Genomic DNA, 18,266 nt, shown 5'->3' on the forward strand with positions numbered 1-18,266 from the left:
GCGCTCTTCTACCCTCATCTGTATGTCGCTTATTTTACCTTCACTCCTATTCTCTTCATCTGTTTCTCACTTGTTTTCCCTGCCACAGTATCACCACCAAGCTGGAGCGCGCTTTGGAGAAGGTGGCGCCCCTGCTGAGGGAAATTTTCGTGGACTTTGCGCCCTTCCTGTCCAGGACGCTGCTGGGTAGCCATGGGCAGGAACTGCTCATAGAAGGTACAGGTGCTGTACACGGCTCCTTTTTCTCTAACTGGCGTCTCTCTGTGGAGTCTCCCCATTCACTGTCCCTCACCGCGATGTTTGTGAAAGACTGAGAGCGAAAGAGGCGAGTGAATGAAGCGGGTGAGAAGTTGAGTAAATGAGCGAGTGCGTGTCTTTGAGCTGGCTGCTTCACTCATTCGTCAAGCAGGTATGAAGTCAGCATTTTGCACTTTTTTTTCAACCCAGCTAGCCAGATATGTCAATATTTTTTAGATCAGATTACGTCAATTTCAGCTTTACTTGTATTATAGATTGTACTAAATGTGTCCTCTCTCTGCCCACCTGCTTCCTGGCGTCCTGTTTTTGTGATCCACTGTCTCAGTGTTGATTTCTCCCTCTTCCTCTCCTCAGCTCTGCTCCTTTCCTTCTCCTCCTCCTCCTCTCTTTCCTCTTCTTTTCCTCTGTTTGTTCCTGTCTTTTCCGTGGCATGCTTTTTATAAACCTGACTATGATGACTGTATGCGATAGCAGAACCTACTTGACACTACGCGGTCTACTTTGATGATATTTTTGTGTCTCGCAGTGGTGAGTGTGTCAGAGAGAAAGAAAGAGAGGCTCCTGACTGTGCTGTGTGTTTCTGTGCTGCAGGTCTGGTGTGCATGAAGTCGAGTACGTCTGTGGTGGAGCTCGTAATGCTGCTCTGTTCTCAGGTTGGTAACGCCTCGCCGTCTCCTCGCTGAATTACTGTTTGCTTCCCCTCACACTTTGGAGACATTTTGTCAAAGCCCGAACCGATGTTGTCAATTTGTTACACTTTCATGAAATTCTGAAGTTTTTTTTTCTGTGTGTTTTTTGATTGGCAAAGTTTAATGCACTCAGGGAGCTGCCTTTTTATCGATCTGCCCTGTGTGGCAGGATGGACTATGTAATGAGCGCATTGCAGATGTAATAGAATATCAGCTTATATGCATCATCACACCAGTTTTCTGTCATCAGCAGTAAGGCCACAAAGGTCACACACATCTAATTTTTTTTTTTTTTTTTACTTAACAAAACATCTCAGTTTAATAATGTAGAAGTTTACGTGGCATGTTCATTTATTTGCATTCAAAGCCAGGATCTCAGTTTTGCTAAATGCTAACAATAAAAAGTGACACTTACAGTTTCAGAGCTTTCCCCTCATGGCATAGGTGACCAATTTTCTTCTTCTTTCAAGTTATGAAGTTTGTCTCCCATTTCTGCGTTTTCTTGCCCTGTAGTAGCTCGTCTTCTTCAAGTAACCTCTGTGCACTCCTGCTTCTTCAACTCTATCACCGAGTCTCTACTTTCCTCCCTCCATTTTTTCCTCGCTCCATCTTCAATCGTGGCCAATTTTAACACAGTGTTTCAGTAGCAACTGCTTTCATCTTCTACCGCTCTTCACACTGCACTTTTCCTCTCCACCACTCCCTTCCCTTTCCACCCTCTCTGCTCCACTCTTCTGGGCGTCTGCCTGTCAGCATGTATAGTATTACCATTGGCTCCGGCCTCATCTGCCATTAGAGGCCCCGGAGAGCGAACCCTAGCCCAGAAATCGATCCTCTGGATGGGGGGGGATGTAACAGGAGATAGTCCCACGTGTCCTTCACAGCCTTAAGAGCCAGTGGAGCTAATGGAGCTCTGATAGTTTGAGGCTTTCAGCCCCACTCTTGTCCTGCGCAGAAGTCTCCACTCTCATATGCACAAACACTCTCATGCGCTTAGACGGGCGCATTTTCGCTGACATTCAGTGGGCTCTTAAGGTGCTTTTTCGTGCTTATTTTGAGCAGTTCCACATTAGTGTACACTGTTTAAACTGGCGATGGTAAATGATGAAGCTGTTTCCAGAAAGATGATTACACACAACAACCTGCTGGGTTCTCTCAAGCAGGTTTTGATGAAGAAACAATATTCACAATGTAACAATATATATTGTGATTTAGCTCTGGCAACCATACACAATGTACGTTTTTGTGCTTTATGGTATTGCTGAATTCACCAGATTTTTGTGTGTTTGTATATTATGTATTTTTTGACAAATGTAACCCCATTCTACGACCAACCATGCATCTATGTGGCCATTTTGATGTGACTTCTGCACTCAGGAGTGGCAGAACTCCATTCAGAAGAACGCAGGACTGGCCTTCATTGAGCTCATCAATGAGGGAAGGTAATCCATCACACTGAATGATATTTTCCACACAACTCGCTGTGATTCACACATTAGCAGGATTCCTGTTATCAGTGCTCAACAACTAATGGCTGTGATCGGGTCCTAATGAGAACCTTGCCAGGATAAGTGCACAGTGCCATGTGTGTTCAGCAGGAAGTCGAATCATTAAAGTGCAATTAAGTTTACAGCTGATTTGGGCCGGGCTAATTTCAGTGCCGGTAATTTTGTCTTTTTTTCGTTACCCTAAAGTGTTTATTGGACTATCACTCTAAAACTTAGAGGGAAGAACAATACCAAACTGAAAAATATAGATCCACAAGAGCATTGAGGCCACATAATGTTTGCTCCTACACCCATAAGCTTAAGCTCAAATCGTGGACCAGACGAGTTACATTCCATCTTGCTGAGAATTAGCGTAGATGCTTCCTGCAGTCACTCTTAAACTTTCCCTTGTTTCTCCCTCCTTTGCCAGACTTCTGTGTCACGCCATGAAGGATCATATTGTGCGTGTTGCCAACGAAGCCGAGTTCATCCTGAACAGACAGAGAGCTGAGGATGTTCACAAACACGCTGAGTTTGAGGTAAACACACGGGACACCACTTCTGTTTGCCAAGACCCTGCATGTTATACTGCAGATAAAAGTGAAGAGGTGAACAAGTGAGGCTCATTTTTTTCTATTGATTGCCACCAACAAACACCTGGATTAAAAAATAAATAAATTTATACCTCAAAACATCAGAAGAGATTAGTATGTTAGGCTCTCTTGTATTAATGAGTGTTTCAGAAAGACACCTTCAGGCTCATCTAGTGCTTTGGGGAAACACAACAAAACCTACTGAGTATTTCTCATCAATAGAGTAAAACAACAAATAACCCTTCAATGACTTTGCTCCAGAAATTGTACTTCTATTATGTACATTATTTCATGTCTGATTTAGATTGCTTACATTTTAAACAAATATTGATATTTTAGAGTTAATTTCATGATAGTGTTGAACAGTGATCAGTATTCATTTCTGAGCATAAATGCATGACATATTCTAATATTTTTGACAAGGATTCCTTAAATTTCATCTAAATTAGGCTTGTTAGTGGTCTACAGTGGGCAATTTATATAATAATGAATCTGTTTCTAAATGACCTGAAACAAATCTTTGGCATTTTTATACTAAATGACCAACACGTACCACATATTAAGGTATGACTGTTAAGCTAAATCACTAATGGCATATATATATATATATATATACATTTAGCTATAATTGAATATCCATGTCTAAAAACCTAAAATGTATTCACACGGTTCTTCGTCTAAAGGCTTTAGTGGTTTAACAAGAAACCCTACAAAAAAACCCACCAACTGTACAACTAGAACTCTTTCCTTGCTCACACAGCTCTCTTTTTTTTGTTATAATGTTTGGTTTCTTCCTGTTAAACTCTTCCCCTCCCTTTCTCCTGCAGTCTAACTGTGCCCAGTACGCTGCGGACCGGAGAGAGGAGGAGAAAATGTGCGATCACCTCATCAGCGCTGCCAAACACAGAGATCATGTGACCGCTAACCAGCTGAAACAGAAGATCCTCAACATCCTGACCAATAAGCACGGAGCGTGGGGCACAATGTCACAGAGGTGAGCGGAAGATGCATTGAACTGTCAAATTACACTGCGGGACATTTTCAGGTTACCGTTTGTGCACGTAGGATGTCATTTGACAGCAGACTTTGCACCGCTTGAGTGCTCACGAGGAACGCTTCTCGCATATAATGAGAAAATTAAAAGAGTTTGCGCAGAGATTTTTTTATATAAGCTACCAAAAACAGGAGTCATGAAGCACTCAACACTGATTTAACTGTACAGCACACACAAGGACTTGGCTCCTGGTAGCTGTGTGAGACTTATCTCCTTATTTAGCACTCGCACACACACCCGTTAAATCCATGATTGCTTGTTATCCAGATCTGCCTCCAGGCTGGCAGCTGCTTTGAGGGCATGTGATGCAACCTGAGGACATGGGGCATCTGAACCCTGTCTATCTCATGTCACTATTGTTGAAAACTGCAAACCACAACATGCATGCTGTTGCAAAAGACACCCTTATGATATATTTAACTTTGGAGGACATTAGCATAATCCACATTGAAAAATTAATCAATTTTATGTTTTTGTTCTCTCAACTAAATTAAGCCAGTTTTTGGTGTACTGGGAGAGGCCCTTCTGGTTAAACACTGCCCTTTATCCCAATAATGAGAAACCTTCTGACTGTAGGAAATTAGTTTTCGAAGCTGCTAGCGTAAATGTCACATGTAAGTTCATCTCGAGCTTGAATTTCCCAAATGTTGTTTGCAACCCACCACTGAAATGACTAATCTTTGCTCATCCGCTTTTGTGTCTTCAGCCAATTACACGACTTCTGGCGCCTGGACTACTGGGAGGACGACCTCAGGAGGAGGCGGAGATTCGTGCGAAACGCCTTTGGGTCCACTCACGCTGACGTGTCACTCAAAGCTCTGGCCGACTACGGTTAGTAAAGTGCACAAATATTAAAATCAAATCAGTCTGGAACTGCTTTGTTTTCTTACTCTCATCTGCAAACAGGTACAGAAGAGGAGGAGGAGGGGGTCAAGTCGAAAAAGAGTTTCCGCAGCCAGTCGGTGGTCACCCAGAACCCGGAGGCCGAGTTAATGCTGGAGGGAGACGACGATGCTGTCAGTCTGCTGCAGGAAAAAGAGATTGATAACCTTGCTGGTAAGATGCAAAGAAACGAAGACACACAAACAGACACAACGTTAAAGTCCAACTAAACAGCAAAACTGTCTGTGACTCTTGCTTTTAGTACGTTTTCGTCCAAGACTTTTTACCTCCAAAGGCAAGTTGGACATGAGAAAGTTTTGCAGCTCCACTAATCGTTTGGCTGATTTGTCTGACTCGAGAAAATTATGTCTTAATTGACTAAAAATTGATTAGCAAATCAGACTAAACACCTAATTTCATCCAGTGCTTTCTCTGAGTTTTAAACCTGATAGGCCATTTATTTAATGATAGAAAAAGTAGATAAAAAAAGGAATGATCTTGACTAACAATGAAATGACTGGATGTTGTTTTTGACTCCTTATCATGAGCTGTTGTCAGTGCTGTGAATACCTAAAGCAGCAGTACCTGACTGATGCCTTCCTCCCCTCAGGCCCTGTGGTTTTGAGCACTCCTGCTCAGCTGGTAGCTCCAGTGGTGGTGGCTCGAGGCACTCTGTCCATCACTACCACTGAGATCTACTTTGAGGTAGATGAAGAGGATCCTGCATTCAAGAAGACGGATGCTAAAGTGAGAACGGCTTTCCTTTATTATTCATCAATGCATGGAAAGAGAAAGGGGGAGCAAGACCAAATTCTCTGCAAGATTTGGCAGATCACTAAGCTTGACAGTTGTATGTTTTTATTTAGTTGTTGTATTTTTGCTTGCTGCTTTTCTTTTTCTTGTATCTTTCTTGTATCAGTGGGTTCATACATAGTGCAACATTCATATCAAGTTCAACTCATTCAAATATTACACATATCTATATACACATATAAACCATGTAAAATATCACCCAGTAGTCTACAACATGTTTCAGTGATGCTGACCTTTCAGCTGCTGCTCTTCCGTTCATTTTCAATGACGTTTTAAGCAAATGCATATGTTCCTGAACCGAAAAACAAATGAACAAAGAAGTTGTCATTCTTGCTCATCTGTTCATAAAGATACACTCATAGCACAATCTATTTAGTAAGTCTGGTCTCTGTGGACCCATAAACCCGACTCATTGTTGTCCACCATCTCAGAAATTTCTCTGATTGCATCTTTATAGAAAACATCAGTCTGTGAATAATGTAAATGTCACATATAATTTTATACCGATCATCTAATGTTGGAGCATCTGGTTGTAACCACTTCTTAGTCAAGGCCTTCTTCTCTCCCACAAGTCATATTCTTATCAAATATTTGTCTGCTGCAGATTGAGTATGCAGTCCTGCAGCTCCCAAATACAGTGTGAAAACGTCAATTACTTGAAATACAATTTCCAAACATTTATGAACTTCTTGCCAAAAGGATGTGAGTTTACGTGCTGCTTTTGTTTATTGTTTAAAGGGTTTATTTTCAATTATGTCCGTCTCCAACAGGTCCTGGCCTACTCAGAGGGTTTGCACGGCAAATGGATGTTCAGTGAGATCCGAGCCGTGTTCTCCAGACGTTATCTGCTGCAGAATACCGGACTAGAAGTCTTCATGGCTAACAGAAGTAAGCTTGGGGAGTTCTTATGACTGACATTACAACACTGATTGGAGAACACTGACACTGCTTGTACTCTTTGTGTAAATCTCCTCCATATAATGTCCCATTGCGTACCTAGTGTATTTAGATATTCTGTGTGGTACCGTCTCAATATTAACTGAACAATGAACTCTGTGTTGCCAGCGTGTTGACTGTATCTTCTCTCTTCTTCTCTCCAGCGTCTGTCATGTTTAACTTCCCTGATCAGGCCACCGTCAAAAGGGTCGTCTACAGTCTCCCTCGGGTCGGCGTAGGAACGAGTTACGGTCTTCCACAGGCCAGGTACGTACATGACGTACTCACCAGTTTCATGTTAGAAAGGCAGTGACCGGGCTTGATAGAAGGACATATATATTATGCATTATGTGTATGTCTCAGGCGGATTTCCTTGGCCACTCCTCGTCAGCTCTTCAAGTCATCCAACATGACGCAGCGCTGGCAGAGGAGAGAGATCTCCAACTTTGAGTACCTCATGTTCCTCAATACTATTGCAGGTAAAGTCCATGTTTGTTGATTTTCATGAGCTCTAACTCTGCTGTGTTTGTTGTTGTGGATCTTACATGGCATATGAACAGAACAGTGGTCAAACACACAACCTTGAAAAAAAAACTGGAACTAGTTGAAACAATGCTTCCTGTTTTCTTAGTTTTCTCTCTCTCTCTGCTCTGTGATTTGAACATTTTATAGCTTATTTGCTGGAAAAATTTTACTAATTCAACTATATGTGGTTGCTTTGACAGTTCCTATTGTGCTGCCATGTACAAAAATAACTGCACAGCCAGAAAATGCACACTTGTCTTGTTTGCATGGCTCTTCACGCCCAGTTTATAAGAATAGACCAGCTAAAGACAATGAGATAACTGTCAGCTACATTACTGGCCTGTAAATGCATCTAGAAAAAACACTTAAAGACAGTTTATTATATTCAGTGTGATACAAATAATGAAGAATTATATACTGGGGAATTTCTATAGTCATAGAAAAAGGAATCAATAAATGAAACCAGATTTTACAATATATATTGATTGACATATGTATGTAATAGAAATACAGAATGAGGTTCAGTTCTGCGTAAAGATAAACGAGTGAATATTTGTTTAACTCCTTGAGAAATGCTGGCATATTGCAGTTCCCAGCAGCCTGTGCTTTTATTCTTCTCTCTGCTGAATTGTCTTTTTTCTCGCACTAACTTACATCCTTAGTTGGCGTAATTGTAAAACCAGTCTGCTGCTTAATCTGGGCTTGGAAGTTAGTTTCACTAATTAAACATTTCAGCATGAGTTTGGAAGAAAAATGTAGCAGTGGTTCTATAAATAAGCTTAACGCTTTGGTTAAAAACACTATAAAATGTAATAATCTGCTCATTTCAAACACAAAGCGATGCTGTCGGATCCTGCTGTGTGTTTTTATAGTAGCTCTTTTAACACACAAACAGACTGCCAGCTGGTCAGCATGTTGTGACATTATGAGGACATCTGGTGATGCAGCTAAACTGAAACACTGACACATCAGTACATTTAGTTTGTCATTTTTTTTTCCATCTCCCGTCTATCTTTTGCCCCTGCAGGGAGAACTTACAATGATCTGAACCAGTACCCTGTGTTCCCCTGGGTCCTGACCAACTATGACTCAGAGGAACTCGATCTTACTCTGCCCGGCAACTTCAGAGACCTTTCCAAGGTTAGAACACTCTGACACACTTAATGCACCAGTGAATTTCATGTCTTGAAGATGCCTAAACCCAAATGAACAGTAAAGTACAGCTCAAGCGATATATATATATATATATATAATATACCAGGATTCTCTTCTTTTCACATTCCCACTTAGAGTAAGAAAAAAATGAGCTGCATAATATCACTGTTCTCTCCACTTGCAATCAGCGATGCTCTCTGAAATGAAAAGAGAGATCATATTTTTTTTCTTAGAATTGTTGACTCGAGCCAGTTATTTCTCTATTTTTTCTAGCCAATTGGTGCGCTGAATCCCAAGCGAGCAGCGTTTTATGCGGAACGCTACGAGACATGGGACGATGACGGCACACCTCCTCACCACTACACAACCTTATACTCCACCGCTCATTCAACGCTGATGTGGATGCTCAGAATAGTGAGTGTCTACTTAACACACTTACAAACTGTACCAGCTTTCTGAACGCATGCCAGATACTCAAGGCTTCTTTTGAATCCAATGTGTCTGTTTTTGTGCCCGTAGGAGCCATTCACCACGTTTTTCCTCAACGCTAACGATAGTAAGTTTGACCATCCGGAGAGAGCCTTCTCTGGTATCGGCCGCTCGTGGAGGAACTGCCAGAGGGACACGGCTGATGTGAAGGTAAATACTCCTGATGTAATTAGCTAAGATTATTGGAAAACAATACAATCAGTCTGAAATACGCCACCGTTTGAGAAAGAAAACTGAAAATGCAAACATACTAAGCACCAAAAGTGTTGTGTTATTCAGCTGATACTGTGAAATAGTTAAAATTTTGACAACATGATGTTGCTGGTCATCTTAGTTTTAAATAAAAGGTCTTGAAATAACTGATAACTGATACAGAAGGCATTCAAGCAATGTTCACAGCCTTGGATCTCTCTGGATTACTGTGGTCGATTATTGTCATTTTTCCAATTATCAGTGTTATTATCTTTATTAACTGATACCCCCCCCCCAAAAAATGAAATGTGCAACTTCGACTCTCCATCTGTAGTCAATCTATAGTCTCAGCAATGTGCTTGATGTGTGATTGGTTAAACGTCACAAGTAGCAGCCAATCAACAATGAAAACTTCTGTTACGAGAGCAGAGATGTGCATTTACAGATTAGACGTGACTGACAGGTTCCCTGTTCTCACATGCTATTAAAGGGGAACTTCGGTTTTTTTCAACCTGGGGTCTGTTTCCATATGTAATTTCATACATGTGAGTGATGGAGAAATGAATTTTCGACATAGCTCCAGTATTTAGCCAGGCAGGCAGCTTAGCAGCTCAGCTAGCAGCTCAGCTAGCGAAAAGTATGGAGCAATTACCCCCCCGTGTCAAAGTCCGCCCCAACGTGCTTTTTTCCCCACACTGACCGGCTCGGATAGTCTCAATGAGTGTCCCACAACATACTAGAGATGAGAAGCGAACGAAAACCTCCACATTACCTGGCGATCGCTCTTTGTTGTGGTCTGTATCCAAATCTCAGGATGCTAGAAAGCAAATCTCGTTCCGAAATCGCGCGATAGCTCGCGAAATCCCGTGAGAGCTCGTGCCAAAACACTGGTTTTGCTGCGAGCTCTCGCGAAAACTGCTTCTGTGCTTCTGCTTTCATAGAACACTAATTACTGTTGTCATCTTCCAGATTTTGCTAAGTTGTCGGTATTAGCTTTGTTAAATTAACAACTGTGTTTCTGTTGTGTCAATTAGGAGCTGATCCCGGAGTTCTACTACTTGCCGGAGATGTTTGTCAACAGCAATGAATATGAGCTGGGGATGCGTGACGATGGAGTTGCTGTGTGCGACGTGGAGCTTCCTGCTTGGGCCAAGAAACCTGAAGACTTTGTCCGCATCAACCGCATGGTGAGAGATAGTCATTTGTAAAATATGAAAATCTTCTTTGTCTTGCTTTTAAATCTCACTCCACTGAAACTGAGCATGTTCTTGACCTTTCTTTTCCTCTCTCGACACCTCTTACTCTGTCCAGGCGTTGGAGAGCGAGTTTGTGTCGTGCCAGCTTCACCAGTGGATCGATCTAATATTCGGCTACAAGCAGCGAGGGCCGGAAGCGGTCCGAGCTCTCAACGTGTTCAGCTTCTTGTCTTATGAGGGAGCGGTCACCCTGGACAATCTAGATGCTGTGCAGCGTGAGGTTGGTTACTATGACAACACATCAGCATTGATAGATTTGCAGATTATTATTATTACAGTGCAGAAATCTACCCCACATGAGTTTGTACAGGACACAATAGTGACTGATTGTACAACGTCATCCGATTCATGCCATGTTCAAAAATCTGAGAAAAATAGCTACTAGTAATTAGTTCAAAGTACATATAGTGCCTATAAGTATCCACCCGCACTGAACTTTAAATTTTTTGGCATTAAATTGTAGAAATCAGTTTTACTTGAACATGTAAAAATCTTTTTATTTTTGCAAATTGTCAAAAAAGCCAAATTATGTAGAAAATGGTTCAATGGTGAAAACCTAAAAAAGAAGAAATCTCCCCACAGCAGTGAATACTTTTTATAGGGATTGTACAGTACAAGTAGCATATAGAAATGTGTGTTTCTATTCATACTCAGGAAAAGTAATGACAACAAAGTTAAGAGGAAAGGAAATGGGTATATGCTCCTTATTCTCAAATGTGTGTATTCCTCTTCCTCCTCTTCTCTTTCTTCTTCTTTTTCTACTTTTTCTTTTTTCTGTGCTACCTCTATCTCCGTCTCTTTCACTGCAGGTGATTGAGACCCAGATTCAGCTCTGTGGTCAGGTTCCCTCCCAGCTGCTGATAGAACCACATCCACCACGCTCCTCCGCCATGCACCTGGTGAGAACACCCAGACAGACTTAGCAAAGCTGAAATTAGCTTTAAATGTCTCTGCCTATGCATACAAAAAGAGAAAAAACACCGAATCAAGTGTGGTCACATATTAGTCCTCAGCTACAGCTACTGAAAAACAAAACAGGAAGCAAGTTTTTCCCACTCCGCTTTTTTTTAAATGTATTTCTTTATTAGCTAACTATGTGTTTGGAATCTGCATTGTTTGCATTTATTCTTCATATTTTTGAAACCAATTATTGTTGACGTGAATGACCTCCATGACTCCGCCGTATGGATAAGTGACATTTTATTACATACAAGTGTATGTAATGAAGTTTTTAGCCCCTCTGTCCTCCCTGCTCCCCTCAGCAGCACGAGGCCTCAGTGTCTCTGCATCAGAGTCATCCATGTCAAACCCAAACCCAACCAGCGCCTCCACCTCCTCTCCAAGGCCCAGAGCCGCCGCCCTCAGTGTGTGTACCTGCTCTGACCCTGTGCTCCCACTAATATACCTTCTCCCCTCCCTCCCTCCTGTCCCATCTGTTCTGTCTCTCCCTCTTCCTCCGTCTCCATCCCCCACCTCTCCCCCCGATCCCTCCCTTCCTTCCTCCTCGCTCTGCCCTTCTTCCTTCTCTTCTTCCTCTGTCCTTCGCTCTTTCTCTGTCTGTCTCACCAGTGTTTCCTTCCCCAGAGCCCTCTGATGTTTAAGGATCAGATGCAGCAGGACGTCATCATGGTGCTCAAGTTTCCCTCCAACTCCCCCGTCACGCACGTCGCCGCCAACACCCTCCCTCACCTCAGCATACCAGCAGCCGTCACCGTCACGTGTAGCCGACTGTTCGCCGTGAACCGCTGGCACAACACAGTCGGTGAGTCTGCGGGTTGTTTCGGACGAAACGATTAAACAGTGAATCAAAGCGGTCATATCAGTATCCGCGCAATTAAAGCCAACCTCCTGAAGCCTGTAATTATTGTACACTCACTGGATGTAATTTCAGCGGGTGTTACTGAGCCTTTATTTTCTTGTTTTGTTTAATTATATTGTTTTTTTCATTCTTTATTTTCTTCTCACTGTGGATGCTGACATGGAAATATTTGTTAATTAAAACCTCAATTAACCTCATTAATGACCTAATTTGCACAACACGCAGGGTTTAATTAATCCTGGTAATTATGGAGGGTCATGGGGCAGCTCAAGAGACTTTAACTATTGATTGCCACATGAGGCGCTTCATTTTTAAGCAAAGCCTTGATCAGAGGTTCCATCAGAAAGCAGTCCACCAGGTGACTACAAGAGCTGGTGTAGCTTCTGATTTATTCTTTACCAGTTTCTGATGTGTGCATGTTACTTATGCGTTTGTGCGACTTAATGTTTGACCCTTAAACCCTTCAGGCCTCCGTGGAGCTCCAGGATACTCCCTGGAACAGGCTCATCATCTCCCCATTGAGATGGACCCTCTCATAGGTCAGTGAACAAACATCACAACAGCAGATTTTATTGGTCCCAGACTTTTTTCTTTATGTGTGCAGCTGTATAATTGTCTTAAATCTATCTTAATATTAATGATGAGTTTTTTGTAAGCGTGAGAATGAGAGCAGTGAGGTCACAGGAGGTGCAGAAGTCAGTGTATTACCTGAAAGATGACAGGTTTGTATACACACGCTACTTAAACACAAACTGCAAGATCTGCGTGGCTGATAGCAGCGATGTCCTCAGTTAAAACTCTGACCTGAACAATGAATTATAGGAAAAGGTTGGAGTTCATTACATAGTTTGTTGTCCATATTGTCTTTGTATGCCTTCATTAACCCAACGACATCTCCGTGCTCCCTTGCAGCAAACAACTCAGGCGTGAACAAGCGTCAGATCACTGACCTGGTGGACCAGAGCATCCAAATCAACACACACTGTTTTGTGGTTACTGCCGACAACCGCTACATCCTGGTCTGCGGCTTCTGGGACAAGAGCTTCCGTGTTTACTCCACTGAAACAGGTCGGTTTTTTTGATTATTTTTAAGGCATTGTGCAATAAACTAGAAATGTACTCAGCAGCAGTTTATGATTCTGTCAGAGGTCCTGCTTTGAATGTGTCTATGCATTTTTGTGTGAAGATTTGGAAAGCTCTTTTCGACCAATATATTAACCCCAAAACTTGCCAGTGGGTTTCAAAGGCATGCTGTCCTAACAAGCTCACCAAAATGGCACCAAATATCAGAGCCAGAAACTGTGAAAACAGAAAGAATTGTACAATTTTTAACTCTCTGACAGCCCTTAAACTACTCATTTGTGACATGACGTTTCATCCAAACAGTTAAATTGTGATATTTCATCAAAATCACTTTGTTCTGTGTGTTTCATTCAAAAGTTTCCCCCTAAATGTCTAACGAGGTTCTGTAAAAAATGAAAATAAGAAATTCTACAAAGCTACAAAGACATTAGTGATTCAGCTGCACTCGTGTCAAAATTCAGGGACCCAGAACCGTGTGTAAACAAATGAAACATCTAAATTTTAAAATACCAGTAGTATATAGAGTCGCCAGTTTTTTCCCGTATTGCACTTAGAAAAATGTTGTACATGTTGATTCTAGGGTATTTTCTGATTTATGACAGGATAAATTTGTTATACTGCTTAAAAGGCATTTTCCTGCCATATCTGCTGTTTTCATGGAGGTTCAGGATTTTGTATTGCACTAAAATTGACCTCACAGTGAGTGAAAGTGTCTCCGGAGCAGAAAATATCCAAAACCTGCTTGGGGTTCAGAGGGTTAAACAGATGACTCTCTAGGAACCAACCTGCTTGTTTAACCTGCCGTCATGGAGTATTTTTATCCTGGAAGCTGTCATGGCCTTCAAACCTGAGTAGAGGACACACACTGACTAAGATGTCTCCCTCCTTCCTCTCCACAGGAAAGCTGACCCAGATAGTTTTTGGCCACTGGGACGTGGTGACGTGTCTGGCGAGGTCAGAGTCCTACATCGGAGGAGACTGCTACATCGTGTCAGGCTCTAGAGATGCCACTCTTCTCCTGTGGTACTGGAGCGGACGACACCACATTATAGGGGACAACCCAAACAACAGTGAGTGGAAACAGCATGAGTGAATGTGTCAGTGTGTGCATGAACATGTTCTGAGTTCAGAAAACAGCTTCTAACCAGAGGTGTGTGTCCGACTGTGTTTTCTTCAGGTGACTACCCAGCTCCCAGGGCCGTACTGACAGGACACGACCACGAGGTGGTGTGTGTGTCTGTCTGTGCAGAGCTGGGATTGGTTATCAGTGGAGCCAAAGGTTCGTGTGTCTCCATCCTTACTCCCGTGCTTGTACCGAAGAGATATTCATTTTCACATTCAGATTGATTCGATGCATTTCAGTAAAACAAACAAATAAAACACATATTTAGATGCATTTAGGACAGTGGTACTAGCTTGACTTCACTGAATACTGCTATGTTTGCCAAAGCAGCATTCTTTGTTTTATTTTATTTGAATAAAAATTAAAAGCCTCTATACTGTTTTGCTTTGGTCTTGTTTCTCAGAGGGCCCGTGCCTGGTCCACACCATCACGGGGGACCTGCTGAGGGCCCTGGAGGGTCCAGAGCTTTGCCAGCGGCCACGTCTCATCTCCGTGTCCAGCGAGGGACACTGTATCATCTACTATGAGAGAGGCCGCTTCTGCAACTTCAGCATAAATGGAAAACTGCTGGCACAAATGGAGGTCAACGATTCCACACGGGTAAGGCTTTTTCTTGAAGTACTGGATATTTCTTGATGCACATTTATGAATGAACTGCCGCCTTATTTACCCACAAACCATGAAATATGCCTCTTCAAGCACTGCGAGTGTTTATGAACCTCAGTTTTTCTTATTTTTCTTTCTACAGGCAATCTTATTGAGCAGCGATGGACAGAACCTGGTGACAGGAGGCGATAATGGAGTTGTGGAGGTGTGGCAGGCATGCGACTTCAAACAGCTTTACATCTATCCAGGCTGTGATGCCGGCATCCGTGCCATGGACCTCTCACATGACCAGAGGTAAAACAGACAGGCAGGAACTGGATCACCTCCAAGGAGGCAGCAGAGGACAGTTATTATAGCCAAATAATAAATAGACTCAGGGAAACTGATATAATGAGATCTGTTTGATGTCCTGCCGCCTTTAAATAGGCTTTAATACAGATGGTATAGATTAGATTTTCACAGAGAGTGATTTTCTGTGTTGTCTGCCCTCAGGACTTTGATCACTGGCATGGCATCCGGCAGCATTGTGGCATTCAACATAGACTTCAACCGCTGGCACTACGAACACCAGAACAGGTACTGAGGTGGACAGCGTGAGGAAGAGGAGGACGGAGAGAGGAGAGAAGAACAAGAGGGAGAAGAAGTGAAGCATTCTGCTGTGTATCTGCAACACAGGGAAACTACAGGTACCGAGACGAAGGAAAAACAAGTACCGGACCTAAGGCTCTATTTCCCTTGTGAAGTTTACTTGATTTGAGGATGCGACAGCGCTGGTGGAAACGGCTTCCTCTGTGCATACGTGTACGTACACACACACGTGTGTAACCACAGACACATAATACCTAGAAGATACACACCAAAACCTGCTAATAAAATAGAAAGACTGCAGAGTGGGGGGAAAAGAGCGAGTCAAGCAGACCTTCTAGAGGTCGATCATACCGTACCACTCACAGGACCGGTGCAGTTGCTGTTCCTGGTACGTTTAATTCTTCACAAACATGACTTTGGTTTTCCCTTTTTGTTTTTTGACCTCTTTGAAAAATTTTGTTCCATGCTTTTCTTTTTAAGGGGAGTTCAATACGGGGATTATTTGGGTGGACTATAAATTAAGACTCCTTCAACGTGTCTAAACTGATTAGAAATGGTCAGATATGAACCAGCCCCACCCACTATTCAAAAACCGGTGCTATTGGCTTGATCTTAAATTCACCCTTGAAAAATTGCGTGGGGGTTCTAATTTCATTTTATCTAGTTTAATTTGATCTGGTTTTACTTCATTTTTAAATGTTCATTTTGTTCCTTTCACCCACAGCAGGGTTAAATCAGATTTTTATGTAAATAAGGCTCTGCCTCCTTCAGAGTCGACACTTGTTCTTTCACTACACAAACTGCGCTTATCACCTTTAATTTATTAATGACTTGCTGTATGTAAAATACTGTGTAATAATTATTATAATGTTGACAAGACTGATGGTAATAACGGTGGTGTCGAGGAAGGTGATTGTTTTGCCGGAAGAGGTAATGATACAGAGATCTTGCCAGTGCCACCAAGGATGAAAACCACAAGACTGACATGATTTCCTTTGTATATTTGGTGATTGTTTTGTCAAATATGTACATATAGTCTTGGTTCAGGCTTGGTGGGAGACTTAATCAGCTGAATAAGACTGAAAGCGCAGAGGAAAGCTTCACTTACCCACATTTGTTGATTATTTAAAAAAAAGAGAATCAAATCAATGTAAAAGTTTGTTTTGTATTTGCACTTTGCACCAATCACATATCATTATTTATTAGCTTGGTTCTTTCTGGTCGGCTGCCATTTTGTTTAGGTCCATTTTCCTACGGGATTATTTGTGCATTGATGTTTGTATTTAAAGCGTTGAGCTCATGTGTGATTATAAGTTTTACAACCTCACAGTTGTAAGCAATATCATGATTCTGTAGCTGATAGAGGCGGGACGGAGGGAGGCGAGAGGATGAAAGGTGAGATGTACTGTATGTGTGAAGCCATCTTGATCAAATGCGCACATGCACATACTCTATCGACAGGTTCAACTTACGTATCCAAAAAAAGGTTAAATATTTTTGGATCTATGAAACCCTAAAAACTATTGTATTCATGTTTTATTGCAAAGATGTAAAATATGACATGTGTGAGTTGGAAAAAAAATCATGATAAGAAAAATAAAATATGCAAAGAATTTGATGACTTGTCTTATTCATGTTCTGTTTTTAACTGAATTTAAGTTTGTTTACTTTTATTTTAATGTGGTTTTCTTTTGCTCACGGTAATATTTTTGATGTAAATAAGGCTCTGCTTCCTTCTGAGTCACCACTTGTTCTTTCACTGCACAAACTGCAGTCATCACCTTTAAATTTTCAATGACCTGCTGTGTTTTTAATCATTGAATGACTATTACACTGCTGACAAAACTGATGCCAATAACGGGGGAATCAAGGATGGTGATGGAGATTTTCTTCTAGTACAAAAAGTACAAGTCCAGCTTTGTCCTTCCCTAAGCCTGTGACTCCAAGCTACTCCAGTGGAGCATCTTAAAGGAACCCAGTATTAAAATGTGCATCAACTGAGCCTGGTGGGGAAATTCCAGAAACAAGTCACCCAAGTCTTTGTATGGAATGACATTCTTTTCAATAAACAAATGTGTCAGTGGTCATGGGGCTAAATGAGAGTAAGACTGACTACGCTTCACTCTTTCCTTCCAAACATGTAGGAAAATCTCTGTCCATCCATTTTTCATTTTCTTCCACTTATCTGAGGTCGGGTCAAAGTGACAGCAGACTAAGCTAAGAGAACTTTAATGTTCCTCTCCCTGGCAGTGTTTTACATTTTCCATTTTCCTGGGGAATCCTGAGGCGTTCCTGGGCCAGATAAGATATGTAATCCTCCCTTGGATTTACCCATGACTCTCCTCCCAGTTGGACGTGATTGAAAAGCTCTAGAGGAATTCACCCAGAAGGCCTTCTAATCAGATACCTCAGCTAGCAACTAAAGGAGCAACAACTCTACTCCAAGCTCCTTCCTTCCGGATGTCTGAGCTCCTCACTCTATTGCTAAGGCTAAGCCCAGCCACCTACAGAGGGACACATTTCAGTAGCTTCTTCCTTTGGTAGGTACTCATTGCTCATGACAGTTGTAGAGTGTTGGAACATAGATTGACTGAGGAATCAGGAGCTCCGCCTTCCAGCTCAACTACTTCTCCACCATGACAGTCTGGTACAATGCCTGCATTACTGCTGATACTGCATCGATCCATATGTCCCTGATACACTGAAGCTCCTTTCCTA

General features: G+C 42.0%; 1 protein-coding gene across 1 annotated transcript in view; it reads left to right on the forward strand.

Annotated features, from left to right (window-relative positions):
* The window catches only part of nbeaa (neurobeachin a), a 94,921-nt gene extending 77,755 nt beyond the window's left edge, over positions 1-17,166 (forward strand). Inside the window, 26 exon segments of the mRNA XM_051937218.1 lie at positions 89-216; positions 850-911; positions 2,325-2,389; positions 2,865-2,973; positions 3,855-4,021; positions 4,788-4,912; positions 4,988-5,137; positions 5,226-5,258; positions 5,574-5,710; positions 6,547-6,664; positions 6,877-6,979; positions 7,076-7,191; positions 8,265-8,377; positions 8,666-8,806; positions 8,912-9,031; positions 10,108-10,260; positions 10,385-10,549; positions 11,139-11,228; positions 11,899-12,091; positions 12,616-12,687; positions 13,061-13,216; positions 14,131-14,301; positions 14,409-14,510; positions 14,758-14,954; positions 15,103-15,254; positions 15,453-17,166. Coding sequence (XP_051793178.1) covers positions 89-216; positions 850-911; positions 2,325-2,389; positions 2,865-2,973; positions 3,855-4,021; positions 4,788-4,912; positions 4,988-5,137; positions 5,226-5,258; positions 5,574-5,710; positions 6,547-6,664; positions 6,877-6,979; positions 7,076-7,191; positions 8,265-8,377; positions 8,666-8,806; positions 8,912-9,031; positions 10,108-10,260; positions 10,385-10,549; positions 11,139-11,228; positions 11,899-12,091; positions 12,616-12,687; positions 13,061-13,216; positions 14,131-14,301; positions 14,409-14,510; positions 14,758-14,954; positions 15,103-15,254; positions 15,453-15,543 — 3,229 coding nt within the window. The 3' untranslated portion in view covers positions 15,544-17,166.
* Positions 17,167-18,266: the final 1,100 nt, after the last annotated feature.

The sequence above is a fragment of the Acanthochromis polyacanthus genome, chromosome 17 (genome assembly GCF_021347895.1).
Source record: "Acanthochromis polyacanthus isolate Apoly-LR-REF ecotype Palm Island chromosome 17, KAUST_Apoly_ChrSc, whole genome shotgun sequence".
Classification (NCBI taxonomy): domain Eukaryota; kingdom Metazoa; phylum Chordata; class Actinopteri; family Pomacentridae; genus Acanthochromis; species Acanthochromis polyacanthus.